The sequence below is a fragment of the Erpetoichthys calabaricus genome, chromosome 4 (assembly GCF_900747795.2).
Source record: "Erpetoichthys calabaricus chromosome 4, fErpCal1.3, whole genome shotgun sequence".
In the NCBI taxonomy this organism is placed as follows: Eukaryota; Metazoa; Chordata; class Cladistia; order Polypteriformes; family Polypteridae; genus Erpetoichthys; species Erpetoichthys calabaricus.
In genome coordinates this window covers 308,553,065-308,571,344 of record NC_041397.2, presented here as the reverse complement: position 1 = coordinate 308,571,344, position 18,280 = coordinate 308,553,065, and the positions used below count along the sequence as shown (strand labels likewise).

General features: G+C 40.0%; 1 protein-coding gene across 1 annotated transcript in view; it reads left to right on the top strand.

The window, feature by feature from the left end:
• LOC127527600 (olfactory receptor 1E1-like) overlaps positions 1 to 12,575 on the top strand; it is a 33,987-nt gene extending 21,412 nt beyond the window's left edge. Inside the window, exons 5-6 of the mRNA XM_051926708.1 lie at positions 11,617 to 12,048; positions 12,253 to 12,575. Coding sequence (XP_051782668.1) covers positions 11,617 to 12,048; positions 12,253 to 12,575 — 755 coding nt within the window. The remainder of the gene's footprint in view (positions 1 to 11,616; positions 12,049 to 12,252) is intronic.
• Positions 12,576 to 18,280: the final 5,705 nt, after the last annotated feature.

Sequence of the window (18,280 nt, the reverse complement as noted above, 5' to 3'; positions counted from 1 at the left end):
AAGGCAAATGGACGTAGTGAAGGTCATCTGCAGGTAGGGCGACTACCCTGGTGCATGGCCCGGATGGGAGAAACAGGGGAGCCACCAGTAGAAGAAGGCACTGGGTTTTGTTTTTAAAAGGACTGCTTCCAGCTATTTTAATCTTGTTTTTATTGGAATTATTTTAACCTCCATATTTCACTTGCTTTTTAGTGGATTATTTATTTATTGACTTTTTAATTTTGGATTTGCTTTTATTGTAATAAAAGCACTTGCACCTTTTTGCACCATCCCCTTGTTTCTTCGGTGTCCTCACTGTCCACCTCTTCCGGTTACATTACTGACGGTGCCGGGTTCGAGAGGCTCCTTAAAGGGAAACGGGAGCATGGAGAAGATCCCGCATCGTCACATATGGTGGCAGTGGTGAGATGAGCTGGCAGTGGGGACCATAGAGCAGGAGACAGATCAGCAAGCGGGAGAGGCGCCAGACTTTTTCAAAGAACCCACGGACCCAATTCCAGAGGAGGACATTTTAAAGGACTGAGCTTTTTAGTGGATATTTATTTATTGCTTGTTTTAATTGTTATTTTAAAAGTTCTTATTCTTTTAATGTCCTGTTTTTACAAAGGGGGGGGCTTGGTTGGTTTTAGTGCGTGATTGTTTTTAGTGGTTTTATTATTGTTTATAGTGTAGTGGTAGTGTGGGCAGGTCATGGACCTGGGCCGCCAATTGCGTGGTGCCTTCCCATGCAACTGGGCGCTTACGAGGAGAGGAATGTGGTATATCAGGTCCACCGCTTAGAAGAAAAGGCCAATTTTAAAGAAATAATCGCCACACTCGCAGCTTATAGAGGGGGCGTGGTATTGTGACCGAAGCGGTTCTCGGGCGCGATGTGCTGCGGGCATTTCCTCGCTTATGTGCACAGGTGAGGAGTCGTCTGCATCCATAATTGATGCTGGGAGTTGCTAATTGCCACACCTGTGCCACGCGCTCTTTATATATATAGTAGGAGCGCGAGTGCGGAGGGGAGAGCAAAAAAAGAAGATCTGAAAAAGATAACAAAGGTTAAGAGGACCTGAAAGTTAGGAAGACAGACCCCAGGTCTCACACTTAAAAGTCCTTACTTTTTTTTAAGACCCTTTTTGGCTCAGCCACAGACGCCATCTACTTGCACCCTTGGGTATTCTTTATTATTTTCTATTAATTTACTACCATTGAATGGGGTTTATAAAGGTCAAACCCTAACTCTTTAAGTATTCCAAATGAAATTAACACAAATATATTTTAAGAAAAGACAAACAGAGATCATAAAGGGGCATCAGCAGTGATCCCTGTAAAATGTTTGGCAGAAAAACAATAAAAATCAATCTCAAAAACACAGCGGAGTATATTTAAATAAATACATTTTTAAATAGTATGAATAAATTGCAACACATTTTTTACAAACTGACAAAACAAACAATACATTCAAACTATACAGCTTCCATTATTGAGCCCCCAGACTTCTCATTGTACTTTCAGGGCATAACTGTGAATGATGACACTCAAAAAGACCATTTCCCCTTGGGGATATTGTACCAAATACCACACTTTACAAATACATATAAACAAGAGCTAGAATTCCACCAGAAACAGAATCAACGACAACGTCCAGTCATTAACATGCAATACAGACGTCTTCGGCCTATGCATTTTGAAATATGCTATCCTTCATCAGGGCCAGATGTACAGTGAACCTCTAAAGACGATGGAGTCAGTAACTTGATAACACTTACACACAGACAGAGAATCCTCAGCTGAGGTACTCCCGATGTCAGGACAACAATTCAACTCAGATATCCAGTGAACTGCCTAATCAGGGTTGTGGCTGGGGTGTTATTTTTTCATCAGAGTATCTGCTAGACTGACTCCAGATGGAGGTGGTGGAGGTTATCAAGTAGGAAGGCAAGAAGAGGTGGGCTCGGGTGACTGCAAACTGGAAGTGACCTCAGAGTTCTTTAAGATGTCAATCATGTGACCTTTGGTTAAAGGAAGAGGAGAGGCATTAAAAGATGGCACCAACCTTTGGCTCAGGTTGGAATTACCCTTAAATGAGCCCTGAAGTTATATACCATGCTGTTGTGTGTGACAATATATAAATGTGCATATACTGCATATATACTATATTGCATCTATGCAGTATATATATATATATTGTGGAAGATGACCCAGACACAGACAGGCAGATACATTCAACTCACCCAACACACATTTATTGTGATAATCCATATTTACAATCAGTGCACAATAACCCCTAAAGTCCTCAGAGTCCAGGCCAACTCAAATGCTTTCTCACTCTTCAGGCCACCTCCTTGCCTCGTCCCAGACCTTGTCCTTCTTCCAAGCCCCTGACTGGAGGGAGGCGGCCCCTTTTATTCCACTCGGATGTGCTCCAGGTGTTTTCTGATGAGCTTCCGCCGGCACTCCCCAGTGTGGCAGAAGTACCGGCTCTGCACCCGGAAGCACTCCAGGTGTTCCTGATCCTCTTCCCCCCAGCACTTCTGGGTGTGACAGAAGTGCTGAGGTCCAGGGCTTCCAAGGCATTGGGGTGTCCACTGGCGGTGACCACGGGCCCCTACAGGGTTGAGCTTCAAAGCTCTGTACCCGTGGTCCCCATAGCCACCAGGGCGGTCGCCCCCACGTGGTCTGGGGGAGGCGTAAGCCCTCCTCTGGTCCTCCAGGGTGTCCCGGCCAGGTTGCCCCCCCCCATCCACCTGCGACAATATATATATATGTAAAAGATCCACCCTATGATAGATACCAAATTTAGGATGGATTGGCAACCCACTGCAAGGTACACTCACTTACATTAACTTAAAACACCAAAACAATGGGACAGCTTACTATCAGACTTTACCACTTTAGAACAATAATAATAATAATAATAATAATAATAATAATAATAATAATAATAATAATAATAAACTTTATTTGTATTGCAATTTATATTTTAGCAATCTCAAAGTGCTACAGAGTCAAAAATAAGAGTCTATAAAAATGCTTTAACTAAAAGTCTTTCTAAAAAGATGAGTTTTTAGGTTTCGTTTAAAAACATCAGTCGACTGTGGGGCTCTCAGGTAATCAGGGAGGGCATTCCAAAGCTTCGACGCCACAGATGAAAAAGCCCTATCACCCATGCTGCTGTGCTTAGTTCTGGGGACTTGGAGGGTGTTTATGTGTTGAACAAATGGCTGCAATGCATAAATTTATTAATAATTTAGACATTCAAGTCGGTGGGTTGGCACCCTGCCCGGGATTGGTTCCTGCCTTGTGCCCTGTGTTAGCTGGGATTGGCTCCAGCAGACCCCCGTGACCCTGTGTTCGGATTCAGAGGGTTGGAAAATGGATGGATGGATGGACATTCAAGTCTAAACTCCAATTAATTCCTAGAGGTTACTTCAGTCTACTGCTAGTCTAATCTAGAAATAATAAAGAATCCTACAGAGGTGTAGTTCTAATTACGCACGTCCCAAGACACCTCCACTTGAAAGTGCAATCGAGCCTCAAAGGGGTACAAGACATAAATAAAAATAGACGAGACACAAACTACACACTGGGACTTCACACTTTCTCAATTACAGTCGAACATTCGTTCTAAACTGTTTTACGAAATTTGCTTCTAAATTATTGTTTAGAGTTACCTGGACTGCAAAAGGTCGAAAGTAGTAACAAATTTTATAAATCTGATTAAATCTTCCATGCATAATAAAACATTATCATTGTTTAAATTCTAAGTTGAAATATTACTGCAGCATGAAGATTCAGAGGGATTCTGCATAAATCTGAAGACACTCCAGAAGGTAATGAATAAGATTTTATGTTTTATTAATGTATCTGGAAGATTAAGAGAAGTCATATGAGCCATGTAATACAATGTTTGTTGCATTATTTTATTCCCTTTTTATTACATACTAGCCACGGTACCTGTCAAAGACAGGTAAAAGAATAATTTAAAAGCATTTGCTATCTCTTGTTCTATGTGTACCTTGAGCGCCTTTCCTCTGTATCTGTTTGTGTCCGAACATCTCTTCACTGGAACTCCCTTTCTCGAGCGCATTCTCGGAAAACCTGCTTTTCAGACTCTGTCATTATTTTCGAAGTGTCTTTCTCACCTCCCGCCCAGCTTTATACTTTAAATGTTTGAAGGCAACTCTGTCAGCGTGCATCTGAGACCTTTACTAATGTCTTTTCACCAGTGCTTCCTGTATCGAGCGGGTTCTTATAAAGCTTTCTTCTCAGACTTTTGTCATTATTTTCAAGGCACCAGTCTCTCCTCCAGTCCAGTTTTTTACTTTTTGTCTATGAATCCGCCTCTGTCAGCATGCACCTTTTCTTCTCCTTGTGCGTCTTACACTTGCAGTTTCTCTTTTGTGGTGTTGCCAAAGCCAAACTGACCGATCACACCAAAGCACAATTGACCAATCAGGGACTGGATACACAAATCTTACTGTTTTGTTATATAGTAGATTATGTATCTGGTGTATCAGGTGCAACCACTATGAAAAACACCTTAGACTCAGCTTAGTGATGCTTCAAACTTGAGCTGGATTTTCTTAACCCAAATTTCTACTCACCACTCTTAAAAATGTAATTATTATTGTATTTTGGTCTGTATCATTACTCAATTTGGTACTTGAAAATGTCAGCTGATCTCTTTTTATTGGTTCTTTGTGTTCAAAGTACACTATCATCTTTTTCAATTTCTATTCTTTTGCACTTCCAGTATATATCGTTAAGCTCCATCTGCTCCGAGTGATTAACTACTATGATGTAGGAAATAGTTGTCTGAGCATACCATTCACCCACAACAAAGAAGCATCAAAGATCAATCAGTGGAGATCGGTTAAATTTATAGATATACTAATTAGGTTACCTGTCAAAAACAGGTAACAAAAACAACAACAACTTACTTCTTGCATAGCTCAAAATCACACGAGGAATGCCTCAATTGGCATTAACAGGCCCTGTTTTTTGTCAACCGACCAGCCTAGACTCTCTACAAAGACAAGGAAAAGCTCCCAAAAAATCCTTCTAGGGGGAAAAAATGGAGGAAATCTTGGGAAGGGCATTTCAGAGAAAGAGAGAGACCCCCCCCCCCCCCCCTTCCAGGTAGGTTTGGTGTGCAGTGGGTGTGAAAAATGTGATAAATACAACACACAAAACAGAACACAAGTACAGTGATCCCTCGCTATATCGCACTTCGCCTTTCGCGGCTTCACTCCATCGCGGATTTCATATGTAAGCATATTTAAATATATATCACAGATTTTTTGCTGGTTCGCGGATTTCTGCGGACAATGGGTCTTTTAATTTCTGGTACATGCTTCCTCAGTTGGTTTGCCCAGTTAATTTCATACAAGGGACGCTATTGGCAGATGGCTGAGAAGCTAGATTGCTTACTCTTCTCTCTCTCTTGCGCTGACTTTCTCTGATCCTGACGTATGGGGATTGAGCAGGGGGGCTGTTCGCACACCTAGACGATACGGACGCTCGTCTAAAAATGCTGAAAGATTATCTTCACGTTGCTATCTTTTGTGCAGCTGCTTCCTGAAACGACATGCTGCACAGTGCTTCGCATACTTAAAAGCTCGAAGGGCACGTATTGATTTTTGACTGAAAAACAAACTCTGTCTCTATCTCTCTCTGCTCCTGACGGAGGGGGTGTGAGCTGCCGCCTTCAACAGCTTTGTGCCGCGGTGCTTCGCATACTTATAAGCCAAACAGCCCTATTGATTTGTTTGCTAGAGATTGTTTTCTCTATCTATGTGACATTCTGTGCTTCTGATGCGCACTCCTTTGAAGAGGAAGATATGTTTGCATTCTTTTAATTGTGAAACAGAACTGTCATCTCTGTCTTGTCATGGAGCACAGTTTAAACTTTTGAAAAAGAGACAAATGTTTGTTTGCAGTGTTTGAATAACGTTCCTGTCTCTCTACAACCTCCTGTGTTTCTGCGCAAATCTGTGACCCAAGCATGACAATATAAAAATAACCATATAAACATATGGCTTCTACTTCGCGGATTTTCTTATTTCACGGGTGGCTCTGGAACGCAACCCCCGTGATGGAGGAGGGATTACTGTAATCCTCTCCACAGATCTCAATGGCCAATCTATCATGGCCACCTGATAAATGTAACACAACAATACAAACTACAAGGCAAAAATGCAAGAATAGTTTAAAAAATATTTGCTCTCTTGCCCTACGAGTACCTTCAGTGCCTTTTCTCCGCACTTGCATGTGTGAACGTCTCTTAACCTGCACTAACTTTCTTGACTGTGTTGCTGTTAAGCCTGCTTTCTCAGACACTGTCAAAATGTTCAAAGTGCCTTTCTTTCCCCTGGTCTGGTTTTATGCTTTCCGTCTTTAAAAAGCGACTCTCTCAGCGTGCACCTTGACTCCTCCTCATGCGTCTCACACTCGTATTTCCTCTTTTGTGACATCACCAAAGCCAAAGTGACCAATCAGATTGCTCAGAGGGACTGGACACACAGACCTTAGTGTTTTATTATATAGTAGATGTAAACAGTCACTAACTCAAAAGTGACATTCAATGAAAATGCAAAAGCCGTCTGCAAGAAGTGCCAACGGCAGTAGACTTACTGTTAACAACAAAAACAGGATAAATCCATTTGTAAAATGTAGCAGTAAAATCATAACATCTCCCCAGTGAAATCTGACAGACTATTAATCTCTTAAATCAGGTTTACTTTAATAAAAAAGTCATTACGTATTCAAACCTTTTGTAATAGTTATGATCTGACATTATACCAAAATTATTACGCTCATTACTGTATTTTTTTTATTTGTACAAGGTTCATGCTTGAAGGCTGATTTCTTTGCTTTTCTGTAAAAACCTGCTGAGAAACCAAATGTCTGTCTTGGGACAACAAATATAAATTGAACTGAATTCCATTAAGTTAATTAATATCATGTAAAACATTGCGTTTGGTGATTTAAACAAGATATGAAATATCCTGGATTGACATGTCAGTGTTGTGCTTATCCCTGCTGTCTTGCAGGTGCAGGACTGAGATTTGACTCACAAAAGGTTTCAATGGCTTTTTAAAATTTCTCGTATACATAGTATAGAGAAAGCATAGTAATCACAAAAACATTTGACTTCGAGACTTTGATGAATCTCCATGTTTCTTGTGCTCCTGTAATAAGAATATAAGCTTAATGTCACTGTGCTCTGTACAAAAATATTTATAAATCCACTCACATGTACAGGCCAGATTTAGCACAGAGGGGCTTGTGGACAAAAGGTTGAGACAACAGCAAGCAAACACCAATTGAAATAAGCAGAGTTCTTTATTCTTTACACTTCTTGATGAGCAGAGTTTCAGAAAAGCAGGCAATCAATATTACTTGACAGCGTCAGGGCTCTTCTGAACCCCGTCTGTCGGGTGGGGCAAAGTTTTATACCCCTAGAACGGCGATCATTCCAGTCATCTCTCAAGGTTGAAGCTTCATTTCTAAAACAATGATTTGCTTAGCCCTCTCAAAGTACACCGTGTCCTTGACTGAAGTTTTTAAGCTTTGCAGCAAAGATTATTGGAGGTTTGCAGCTGAAAAGAGAAAAATAATAAAGTAGGCAGGCGCAGGCTTTTCATGATAAGAGGAAACGGGATAAGGCAGACTCATGTTTTGGAATGCTTAGACCTTGAGTCCCTTGGACAAATATTTTTCTGTTTGCTCATCAAAACATGTTTTTACATAATGTATGGTTTCATAAAGCTTACTTCTGCTTAACTTCTCAGACCTGGATTAGTACAAGGGAACGAAGAGAACACTCATCTTCCACAGGCTCAGCATTTAGAACTGCTAGGCAAGCATTTGAGGAGAGAAAGGGACAACTACAAAAATGGGCATTGTACTATTTCTGTGTGTATGAAATTGAATCCTCTCTTTGCCTTGTTTGGGATGGCATGATTTACCTAAGTAAGGGCCTGCACGTGGAGAAAACAGTATAAAAGACTTGGACAGCAGCCAAACACCTTGAAGCCGACGGACGGATGGAAGACGTCATCTAGTCCTGAAAACCCCTTCCAGCGCAGCAATGAAAATGGCAGACTGTATACATCGAGATTCCACATCGATACTGGTCCTGCTATTGTTTCCTTCATCTGTAATGCCGCTCAAATCGTCAGTAAAGAAAACTAAGTTATTTTCTCTTATGTGATTTCTTACCGCCGTATCACTATGGGAGGGATATCGCCTTTTAATATTATATCTATTTAGGTTCAGGTTACTTAAAACGCAGCAATTTGAAAGAACTTTTTCCAACTAGGGAGCTAGCGACCCTGAGAGGAACACCTCCTGAACACGTTTGACTATTTTTGCAATTATGTATGTGTGTGTGTATGGAAACACAATAACATGAGAACAATTATATCAAAATGTTAGTTTTCTATCTACTTTTGGCCAACATATTTCAACCAGAAGTGGTACTTTACTTGAACACATTACAAAAGTTTTCAAATAAACTGATATATTATTTAAATAAACAGTTAACTGACATTTTGTATAGTAGTTTTTCATGTGAAATTGCATTATAAAAAGGGAAAAATAAATAAAATTTTATATCATCATTAGTTAAGGTATATAGAATTTCACCTTAATGTGATAACTGGAAATGATATCTTAATAGGTATCAGCACTATTACATACAGTATACATTACTACCATTATACAAATAGACACAAATAATTTAAATTTTGTATGATCATTACTTATCGTCAGACATAAAATTTGACCTTGATCAGGTGACTGGAAGAGGTATATTACTGACCACATAAAACAATCAGATTTGATATTTCAGGTTAATCTCATTACCAGACACAGTTCTTTGCCATACAAACTTGCATTATAAAAAACATAAGTGATTGAAATTTTGTAAGAAACATACAGATATGAAGTTTACATTATAATTGGACAGCCGGAAGTGGTATCTACTTTTTCTGAACAGGTATAAGGAAATTTGAGTGGAGAACAATCCAGAATTTTTATGCTTTACACGTGGTCCTTTCAAAAGACTGTCACAATGGCACTCATTAATGCCCTTAACAAAATAACTAACTATAGTTAGTATACAAACGTATACTTCCGACCTTTGGTATGGATCATTGTGACACCTCTGGTATTATATAAGTTTATGGCCTCGTAAGACTGACATTTTTATGGGCATCAAATTTGTGTCTACCTTTTTTAACAGAACTAAGGATTTTCTAGAATTTACCCCATCACTTTAATTGACTGATGACATTTCAATATGTTTTCTTGACAGTTGATTCTGTGATATTGTTGAAGCAGGTTTACCTGTTAAACAAATGATCATATTTCGACATTTAGGTACTTATTACTGTCTTTTGTAAGACTAATTGTGTTCCACAATTGCTTTGAGCTGTGAATTTTTTAAATTTGCTTTTTACTTTTCTTGGTTTTGTACTTAAAATACGGTACCTTCAGTGATTTAGTGTTTGTGAAATTTTCTTCATTGTGCTGGTTCTGAATTTCCATGAACGGTTATTAATTCATTGGTAAAATTTGCAACTTAGTGTTAGTAAGTATTTGTGTTCAATACTTATCACATATGATTGGCTACATATGAACACTAACAGTTGGAACATTTGTTTTTCATTGTTATATGTTATTTTGTCAATGAAAGAAATTTGTTTCGGTGGTTGTTTGAACTAATTTCATAAAATTATATTACAATCAATGAAATCATTGTTTTATAATTGTTCCGGTAATTGACAATTTTTAATTAAAGTATAGATATTCTTTAAAATTAAAAATTTTTAAATTTATATACCGTACCTTTCTGATAAGCACTACGTATTTACTTTTTTTATCCTTATGTTTAATTCCACGAATTGTATTTCATACACGTTTTGATCTTTCATCAGTTTTGTACTATTTGTGAATTAATTGACATTTCTTCTCATTTGCTGTATTTTTTGGATTGTGTGAACTTTTTTTAATTACATTTATTTTTTCATTTGAAAATGAGAGATAAAAAGCAAACAGCATCACGATGACAGGAGAAAATTAATTAGTTCAATACATGTTTACGCTCTGGTTTTTCATATAAACAGAACAAAAGAGTTAAAGACGGGGATAAAGTAATATATAATTTTAGGAAAATCTAAGTCAGGGGTCTCCAACACATTGCTCACGAGCTACAGGTAGCTCACATCCTCTTTCCAAGTAGCTTGCCAAAGGATTAATGAATCCTACATAAATTTGAAAACTTGATTAGTCAAATTAGAGGGTGGGCGATCTTTCCAAAAAATCACATCACGATCCTTTTAACAGAAAATCACGATCCACAATCTGAAATGCAATCTATCTTTTCAATGTGGCATACACTTAAGAGAATATCCGGTCTCAAACTCATGAAGATTTAAGTAACACTTCATTTTAAATATCAAACAAAGTTGAATTCAATTGTTCTCTCGTTCGCTAGCTAAGTGGAGTTAAGGTACACACATCGAAGCTGGCAAGTGAGTGAGGAATAAACGTTAGAAAACATGAGTAGCTCTCGGCCATTTTCATTTTGTAAAAGTAGCTCTCAGGGGAAAAAAGGTTGGTGTATTCATCTTATTTAGTAACAGTTTATTAACTATGTTGCACGTATTATTATTTTTAACTGTTATTTAACTTATCAACAATGCAGAGATTACATGGTACAAACACAAAATAACACTGTAATTGGAAATGTATCTAATCAGGTAAGAGAACTATCAAATAAACTTGAAATGTGAATGTTTTTGTTTTGTTTCACAAGTTGACATATTCATACAATTATTATATAATCTCTACGTATATGCAACCACTCCAGATTTTTTGCATTTCTATTCTTATTCCATTTCTGATGTGGAAATAACAGAGCAACAATAATAATGAGTTTCAAAGACTTCCCATGAAATTTATCACTCAACATCCATCCAACTAACACAAGTATGATAAACACTGTGCCATATGCAATGTTTTTTTTTTTGAATATCCACCTTAGTAAAGGGTTAAGCGTTTGAGTGTCTGTTTGGTTTCTATGTTCATTCCAACAGATGGTGCACCATAAATATTTGTAGTAAATGGCATTGCATTTGCCATTCCAAAAAATGGCACATCACAAAAATGAACACTTTGAACGTGAGGTGCAAGTTAGGTCGTATCTCATTGAGTCTGTCAGGTCTCAACATACAAAACAATTCTCAGTTATCTACTATAGTGCTGCCATCTAGTGGATACCCATACAATTTGGTGGCAACAGCTTGTTATAAGTAGACAGTCTGTAGTTATGTCTTCATGAAAAAGGTACAAAACTGCTGATGTTTTGAAACAACTGGGTTTGTTGCAGGATAAATATTTTGATTTTAATTGCAGTAATCAACATTGTAGCAATCAGTTAGATGATGTGGAACCTTAAGGCTGTGGCGCTGATATGGATCACTGCTTCAGAGGTGTTTCTTCATCACAAGGCATCCGACTTTGACCAATTAAGTACATTATCTGTACACTTAAGGCTAATAACAAGTTCTCTGTAGATCATCTCCATAAGTTCAAGCCTCTGTCTCTTTGTGTTTCTTTTAGGTCCGGGCATGAACCAAACCTTGCTGTCCGTGTCAGAGTTTGTCCTACTTTGTACAGTCGACTCCCAGAAGAAAAGCTACACCATTGCTATCCTTATTATGGTCTACCTTTTGACGCTGTTTGGGAACGTCCTGGTAGTTTTGGTCATAGCAATTAATCCTCAGCTGCAAAAGCCCATGTATGTTGGCATTGCAACGTTAGCGGTAATCGACTTGGTTGGCAGCACAAATATTACTCCCAAACTAATTGCTGTCCTTTCAGACTGGACAGCCATTCCCTATGGACCTTGTTTGCTTCAGATGCTCGTAGTGTTATATTTAGAGGCAACAGAGTCCTATCTCTTGGTTTTTATGGCGTGTGACCGCTATGTGGCAGTTGTCTATCCACTTCAATATTCTGCACTTATTACCAAAAGAACTGTCTGGGTTGCAGGTACGTTATTAAACATTTTTCCAGCTGCTTTTATTTTAACTCATTTGGTTTTTATCACTGAGTTTTCTTTTTGTAACACTAATATAGTAAATTATTGTTTTTGTGACTACTCATCTCTTGTGAAAATAGCCTGCAATGAAAATCCTAAATACTTCGTCATTTTGTCAGTTGGTTCTTTTCTGTTTGGTATTTTTCCATTTGTAGTCATTTTACTTTCTTATACCAGGATTGCTTATGCTGCTCTGAAAATTCCATCTATAGATGGCAAAAGGAAGACATTTAATACTTTAATCACCCATCTGCTGGTGGTGGGTCTGTCCAATATCCCACTTTTCATCTCCTATACGTTAACTGGAGTAGGAGTGAAGCTGTCCACTGAATCGAACAACGCCATGATAATTGTAGCAAATATTGTACCGCCGATGTTCAACCCCATGATATACAGCTTCAGAAACAAGGAGATACGGGGCAGCATCCTGAAACTTTTTAAAAGTGCAAAATGTGAAAAAAAATGTTTCAAATTCTAAATACTTCTGATTTGTGGTTTATGATCAGTGAGACCCAAAATGTTGTTTTGTAATACCGCTTTATATTTATTACTCATGTCAATAAAATACATACAACATTTGTCTTTGAGTAATTTAATGATGTTAGACTTGGTTTTTATGAATTCCTATATGAGTTCTCATATCAATAGATGGAAGACTCCAAATTCAGAGCATTGTGAGGTCATCACCTTACAGAACATTAAACAGAAGGAAAAAGGAAAGTGAGGATTTTTTTGATTTGATTTGATACACTTTGTTAATCCCTGAGGGTAAATTGTCTTTTCATAGGACCTTCAGCAACACCTTAGAATATAAGAACTTTAGGGGCTTGCTATGGACCATCTGTTATTCATTTGTTTATGTCCATGTAACACAAGCACAGACTTTGTTAAGGCTTTGTTACACAACAGTAAGCAGCTAATGGCTCTGCTACAGGTTGCCCTTATTTTACAGTATCATCGACAATTTTTATGTCTGAATTAAACCAAACAGATAACGTTAACGTTTACCCCCTCCGAGTGGAATTGAAGAGTCACATAGTGTGGTGAATGAACGATCTCCACAGTCTGTCAGTGGAGCAGGACGGTGACAGCAGTCTGTCGCTGAAGCTGCTCCTCTGTCTGGAGATGATCCTGTTCAGTGGATGCAGTGGATTCTCCATGATTGACAGGAGTCTGCTCAGTGCCCGTCACTCCACCACAGATGTCAAACTGTCCAACTCCATGCCTACAATAGAGCCTGCCTTCCTCACTAGTTTGTCCAGGCGTGAGGCGTCCCTCTTCTTTATGCTGCCTCCCCAGCACACCACTGCGTAGAAGAGGGCACTCGCCACAACCGTCTGATAGAACATCTGCAGCATCTTATTGCAGATGTTGAAAGACGCCAGCCTTCTAAGGAAGTATAGTCGGCTCTGTCCTCTCTTGCACAGAGCATCAGAATTGGCAGTCCAGTCCAGTTTATCATCCAGCTGCACTCCTGGGTATTTATAGGTCTGCACCCTCTGCACAGTCACCTCTGATGATCACGGGGTCCATGAGGGGCCTGGGCCTCCTAAAATCCACCACCAGCTCCTTGGTTTTGCTGGTGTTCAGGTGTAGGTGGTTTGAGTCGCACCATTTAACAAAGTCCTTGATTAGGTTCCTATACTCCTCCTCCTGCCCACTCCTGATGCAGCCCACGATAGCAGTGTCGTCAGTGAACTTTTGCACGTGGCAGAACTCCGAGTTGTATTGGAAGTCCGATGTATATACTGTAGGCTGAACAGGACCGGAGAAAGTACAGTCCCCTGCGGCGTTCCTGTATTGCTGACCACAATGTCAGACCTGCAGTTCCCGAGATGCACATACTGAGGTCTGTCTTTAAGACAGTCCACGATCCATGCCACCAGGTATGAATCTACTCCCATCTCTGTCAGCTTGTCCCTAAGGAGCAGAGGTTGGATGGTGTTGAAGGCGCTAGAGAAGTCTAGAAACATAATTCTTACAGCACCACTGCCTCTGTCCAAGTGGGAAGTCATCTATGAAGTCCAAGTCATCTATGAAGGTGTTCGTACGTAACAATAACTGACTAACAGATGTACCCGGGTAGTATTTTGACACGAGGTGAAAAAAATCCATACAAAAGTGGACTAAATAATGAGGAAGAGCCAAGCAAACAAAAGCAAAACTATAGCCAAAAACACAACAGTCAAAATAGACAGAAAATAAAAATAATTAGGTCCTAACATAACTAAATATTTTTCTCTAAATAGGTTAGAAAATGAGATTATTCATGACAAGTTTATATTACCTAAACGATTGGGCTTGGAACAATGTATGTCCCTGTCTGACATACATTAGTGCCTCGTACTTCAAACGATTCTAACTTCAAACATTCAAGAGATCAAATGCTAAATTCGAGAGAAATTCAATCCGGAATTTGAATGATGCTTCTATGTTCGAACTGCACGCACAGTGAAAAAATGCAGCAACAGATGGCGTTTACACAGCAAGCATAAATGCCATCTGTTGTGCGCCCAAGTTGGCTCTCAATGTGAAAGCATCTCTTGCGCTATGCTTGTGTGTTTTCATTGCTTTTTTCACTTTAATTTTGGTGTGTTTAGATATATTGTGACATCTGTAGGGGGAGTGCCAGCCACCCAACCTGAAACAGACAGACTCAGGAGGCACACTTATAAAAGCACACGGGTTTTGTTTCCTTCACTTGTGGGCAACTTCTTGCCCGTTCCCACAAGTACACAACACAGACTCAAAATCACAATACCACACAATACTCTATTCTTCTTCTTTCTCTCTTTCTCCTCCACTTCTCCTCGGCAAGCTTTATCTCCCTCCTCTCGACTCTGGCTTCCTGAGTAGTGTCTGCAGGCTCCTTTTATACATTACCTGGAAGTGCTACAAGTGCTTGAGGACCTACTTCCGGCAGCACTTCCGGGTGTGGTGAAAGAACCGCCCATACGGGCTCAGGAGCAGCTGTAGCACCCCCTGGCGGCACCCCCAGATCCCATCAGGGCTGTATCCAACTCCCATGAAGCCCTGCAGGAGACGAGGCACCATTGCAACAGAGGCTGGCTGCCATCTAGCGATCCGGAAGAAGGTACTCTCCTGACCAGGCTTGCTTCCCTGGTCTTCCCAGCGAAGAGGCATCCATGACTATATCTAACACCTATCTATTAACCATAGCATCCAAGAAGAGTGTGGAAGCAACAAAGCCTAAGAGGAAGTTTGTAATACAGTAATCCCTCCTCCATCGCGGGGGTTGCGTTCCAGACCCCCCCGCGAAAGGTGAAAATCCGCGAAGTAGAAACCATATGTTTATATGGTTATTTTTATATTGTCGTGCTTGAGTCACAGATTTGCGCAGAAACACAGGAGGATGTAGAGAGACAGGAACGTTATTCAAACACTGCAAACAAACATTTGTCTCTTTTTCAAAAGTTTAAACTGTGCTCCATAACAAGACAGAGATGACAGTTCCGTCTCACAATTAAAAGAATGCAAACATATCTTCCTCTTCAAAGGAGTGCGCATCAGGGGCAGAGACTGTCATAAAGATAGAGAGAAAAGCAAACAAATCAATAGGGCTGTTTGGCTTTTAAGTATGCGAAGCACAGCGGCACAAAGCTGTTGAAGGCAGCAGCTCACACCCCCTCCGTCAGGAGCAGACAAAGAGAGAGACAGAGAAAAACTAACAGTCAAAAATCAATACGTGCCCTTCGAGCTTTTAAGAAAGCGAAGCACCGTGCAGCATGTCGTTTCAGGAAGCAGCTGCACAGAAGGTAGCAACGTGAAGATAATCTTTCAGCATTTTTAGACGAGCGTCCATATCGTCTAGGTGTGCGAACAGCCCCCCTACGTCAGGATCAGAGAAAGTCAGCGCAAGAGTGAGAGAAAAGTAAGTTGGGTAGCTTCTCAGCCATCTGCCAATAGCGTCCCTTGTATGAAATCAACTGGGCAAACCAACTGAGGAAACATGTACCAGAAATTAAAAGACCCATTGTCCACAGAAATCCGCGAACCAGCAAAAAATCTGCGATATATATTTAAATATGCTTACATATAAAATCCGCGATAGAGTGAAGCCGCGAAAGGCGAAGTGCGATATAGCAAGGGATTACTGTATTGATGATTGTGGTGAAAAAGGCCATGTTTAAGATACCGAAGTAGAAGGGAGAGAGAACACCAGAAGTTCAGTTATTTGGTGTGTTTATAGAAGGTGACTTCCCTTCCAGACAGTAAACTTTCTCTTCCTCTCCACCAGCCACACAGGACATCACCACTCCTCACTGAAGGTGCAGTAAATGCAATTTTCCTGCATTTTATTATAAAGTATTTACATATTTTATTTATTTTCATATTTTAATTTATTATTTAGAGCATTTAGTTGTGTTATTTGTTACCTCAAATTGGCAATATTTGCTGTTTAAGTTTATCAAAATGGATATTGTTTAGGGTCTGGTATTTAGGTATTTCTAATGGGGAAAATTAATTTGGACTTCGAACAATTCAGAGTTTGAATGGTCGAAGTACAAGGCACCACTGTATGATTGACAATGTGATAGCACATGTAAAGTGATGCTGAGACACATGCCTGGTAACCAAAGCCACAAGCATGAAATTGTACAGAAATTGGCATAACAGTCAAAAAGTCAAATTGAACTTTATTGTCATCTCAACCATATACAAGTATACAGATAGACGAAATTGCGAAGCTCAGGGTCGACAGTGTAACAACATGACATGCAAATAATAAATAAAAAATAGAATTAAAATTAAAATTTAAAATTAAAACACAAACAAGACAAGACACTGTGCAAAGACAAGACAAAGAAGTAGCAGCAATATTGATGTGTAAGATATGTAATATAATAAATAAATAATAAATAATAGATATAGATAATACAGAAATGATCAGTGTATGATAACAGTTGTTTAAAACGTGTAAACAATGATAGGTCAGAATGTTTCACAGCAGAAGGATATCAAGAGTGTCAAAATCCTTCAAGGTCAGTATGAGATTTTCAGTTCTTCTCTACCTGCACACTTGTCTTTACAGGACTGTGGCTCGCATGTATAAAAGTTCTGTTTTTAGAGGTGGTTGAGGCCGTGTGGAAGATCCCAGGGGGCAGCCTGGTGTTAAGGAGTCTAACAGCTTGGTGTTAAAAACTCTCCTGCAGCCTGGCAGATCTGACTCTGATGCTGCAGTATCTTCTCTTGGATGGCAGAAGTGTGAAACGTCCGTGTGAGGGGTGTAAGGGGTCCTGCACAATGCTGCAGGCCTTGCGGACACTGCATTTGTAAAATATGTCCTGTAGTGAAGGGAGAGGCACCCCAATAATTTTCTCTGCTGTCTTCACTATCCTTTGCAGGCGCTTGCGGTCGGATATGTTGCAGTTGCCATACCAGACAGTGATGCAGCTGGTCAGAACACTCTCAATGGTGCCTCTGTAGAACATGGTGAGGATGGAAGGGGGAAGACTTGCTCGCTTCAGCCGCCTCAGGAAGTGTAGTCTCTGCTGGGCTTTCTTGATTAGTGATGAGGTGTTGTGTACACGTAAGTTCCTCAGTTATGTGCACACCGAGGAACTTGGTACTCCTAACAGTTTCCACATCTAAACTGTTGATGCTGAGTGGGATGTGGGCAGGATGTGATTTTCTGAAGTCCACGATTATCTCTTTTGTCTTGTCAACATTGAGAGATAGATTGTTGTCTTCACACCTTGAAGACAGCTGTTCCACCTCATCTCTGTATGCTGTTTCATCATCCCTGCTTATCATTCCCAGCACCATTGTATCTTCCGCAAACTTGATGATGTGGTTGGTGTTGTGTGTGGCTGTGCAGTCGTGAGTCAGTAGGGTGAACAGCAGTGGACTAAGCATGCAGCCCTGCGGTGCTCCAGTGCTCAGTGTGATGATGCTGAAAGTGTTGCAGCCCATTCGAACTGACTGGGGCCTCTCTGTCAAGAAGTCCAGGATCCAATTGCAGAGGGTGGTGTTAAGGCAGAGCTAAAGTCTATGAATAGCATCCTGACATATGTGTCTTTTTTATAGAGATGTGTCAGGGAGAGGTGAAGGGCAGAGCATATGGCATCCTCAGTTGACCTGTTTGAGCGGTATGCAAACTGAAGAGGGTCAAGGGAGGCAGGTAGATTAGTCTTTATGTGTGACATGACTAACCTTTCGAAG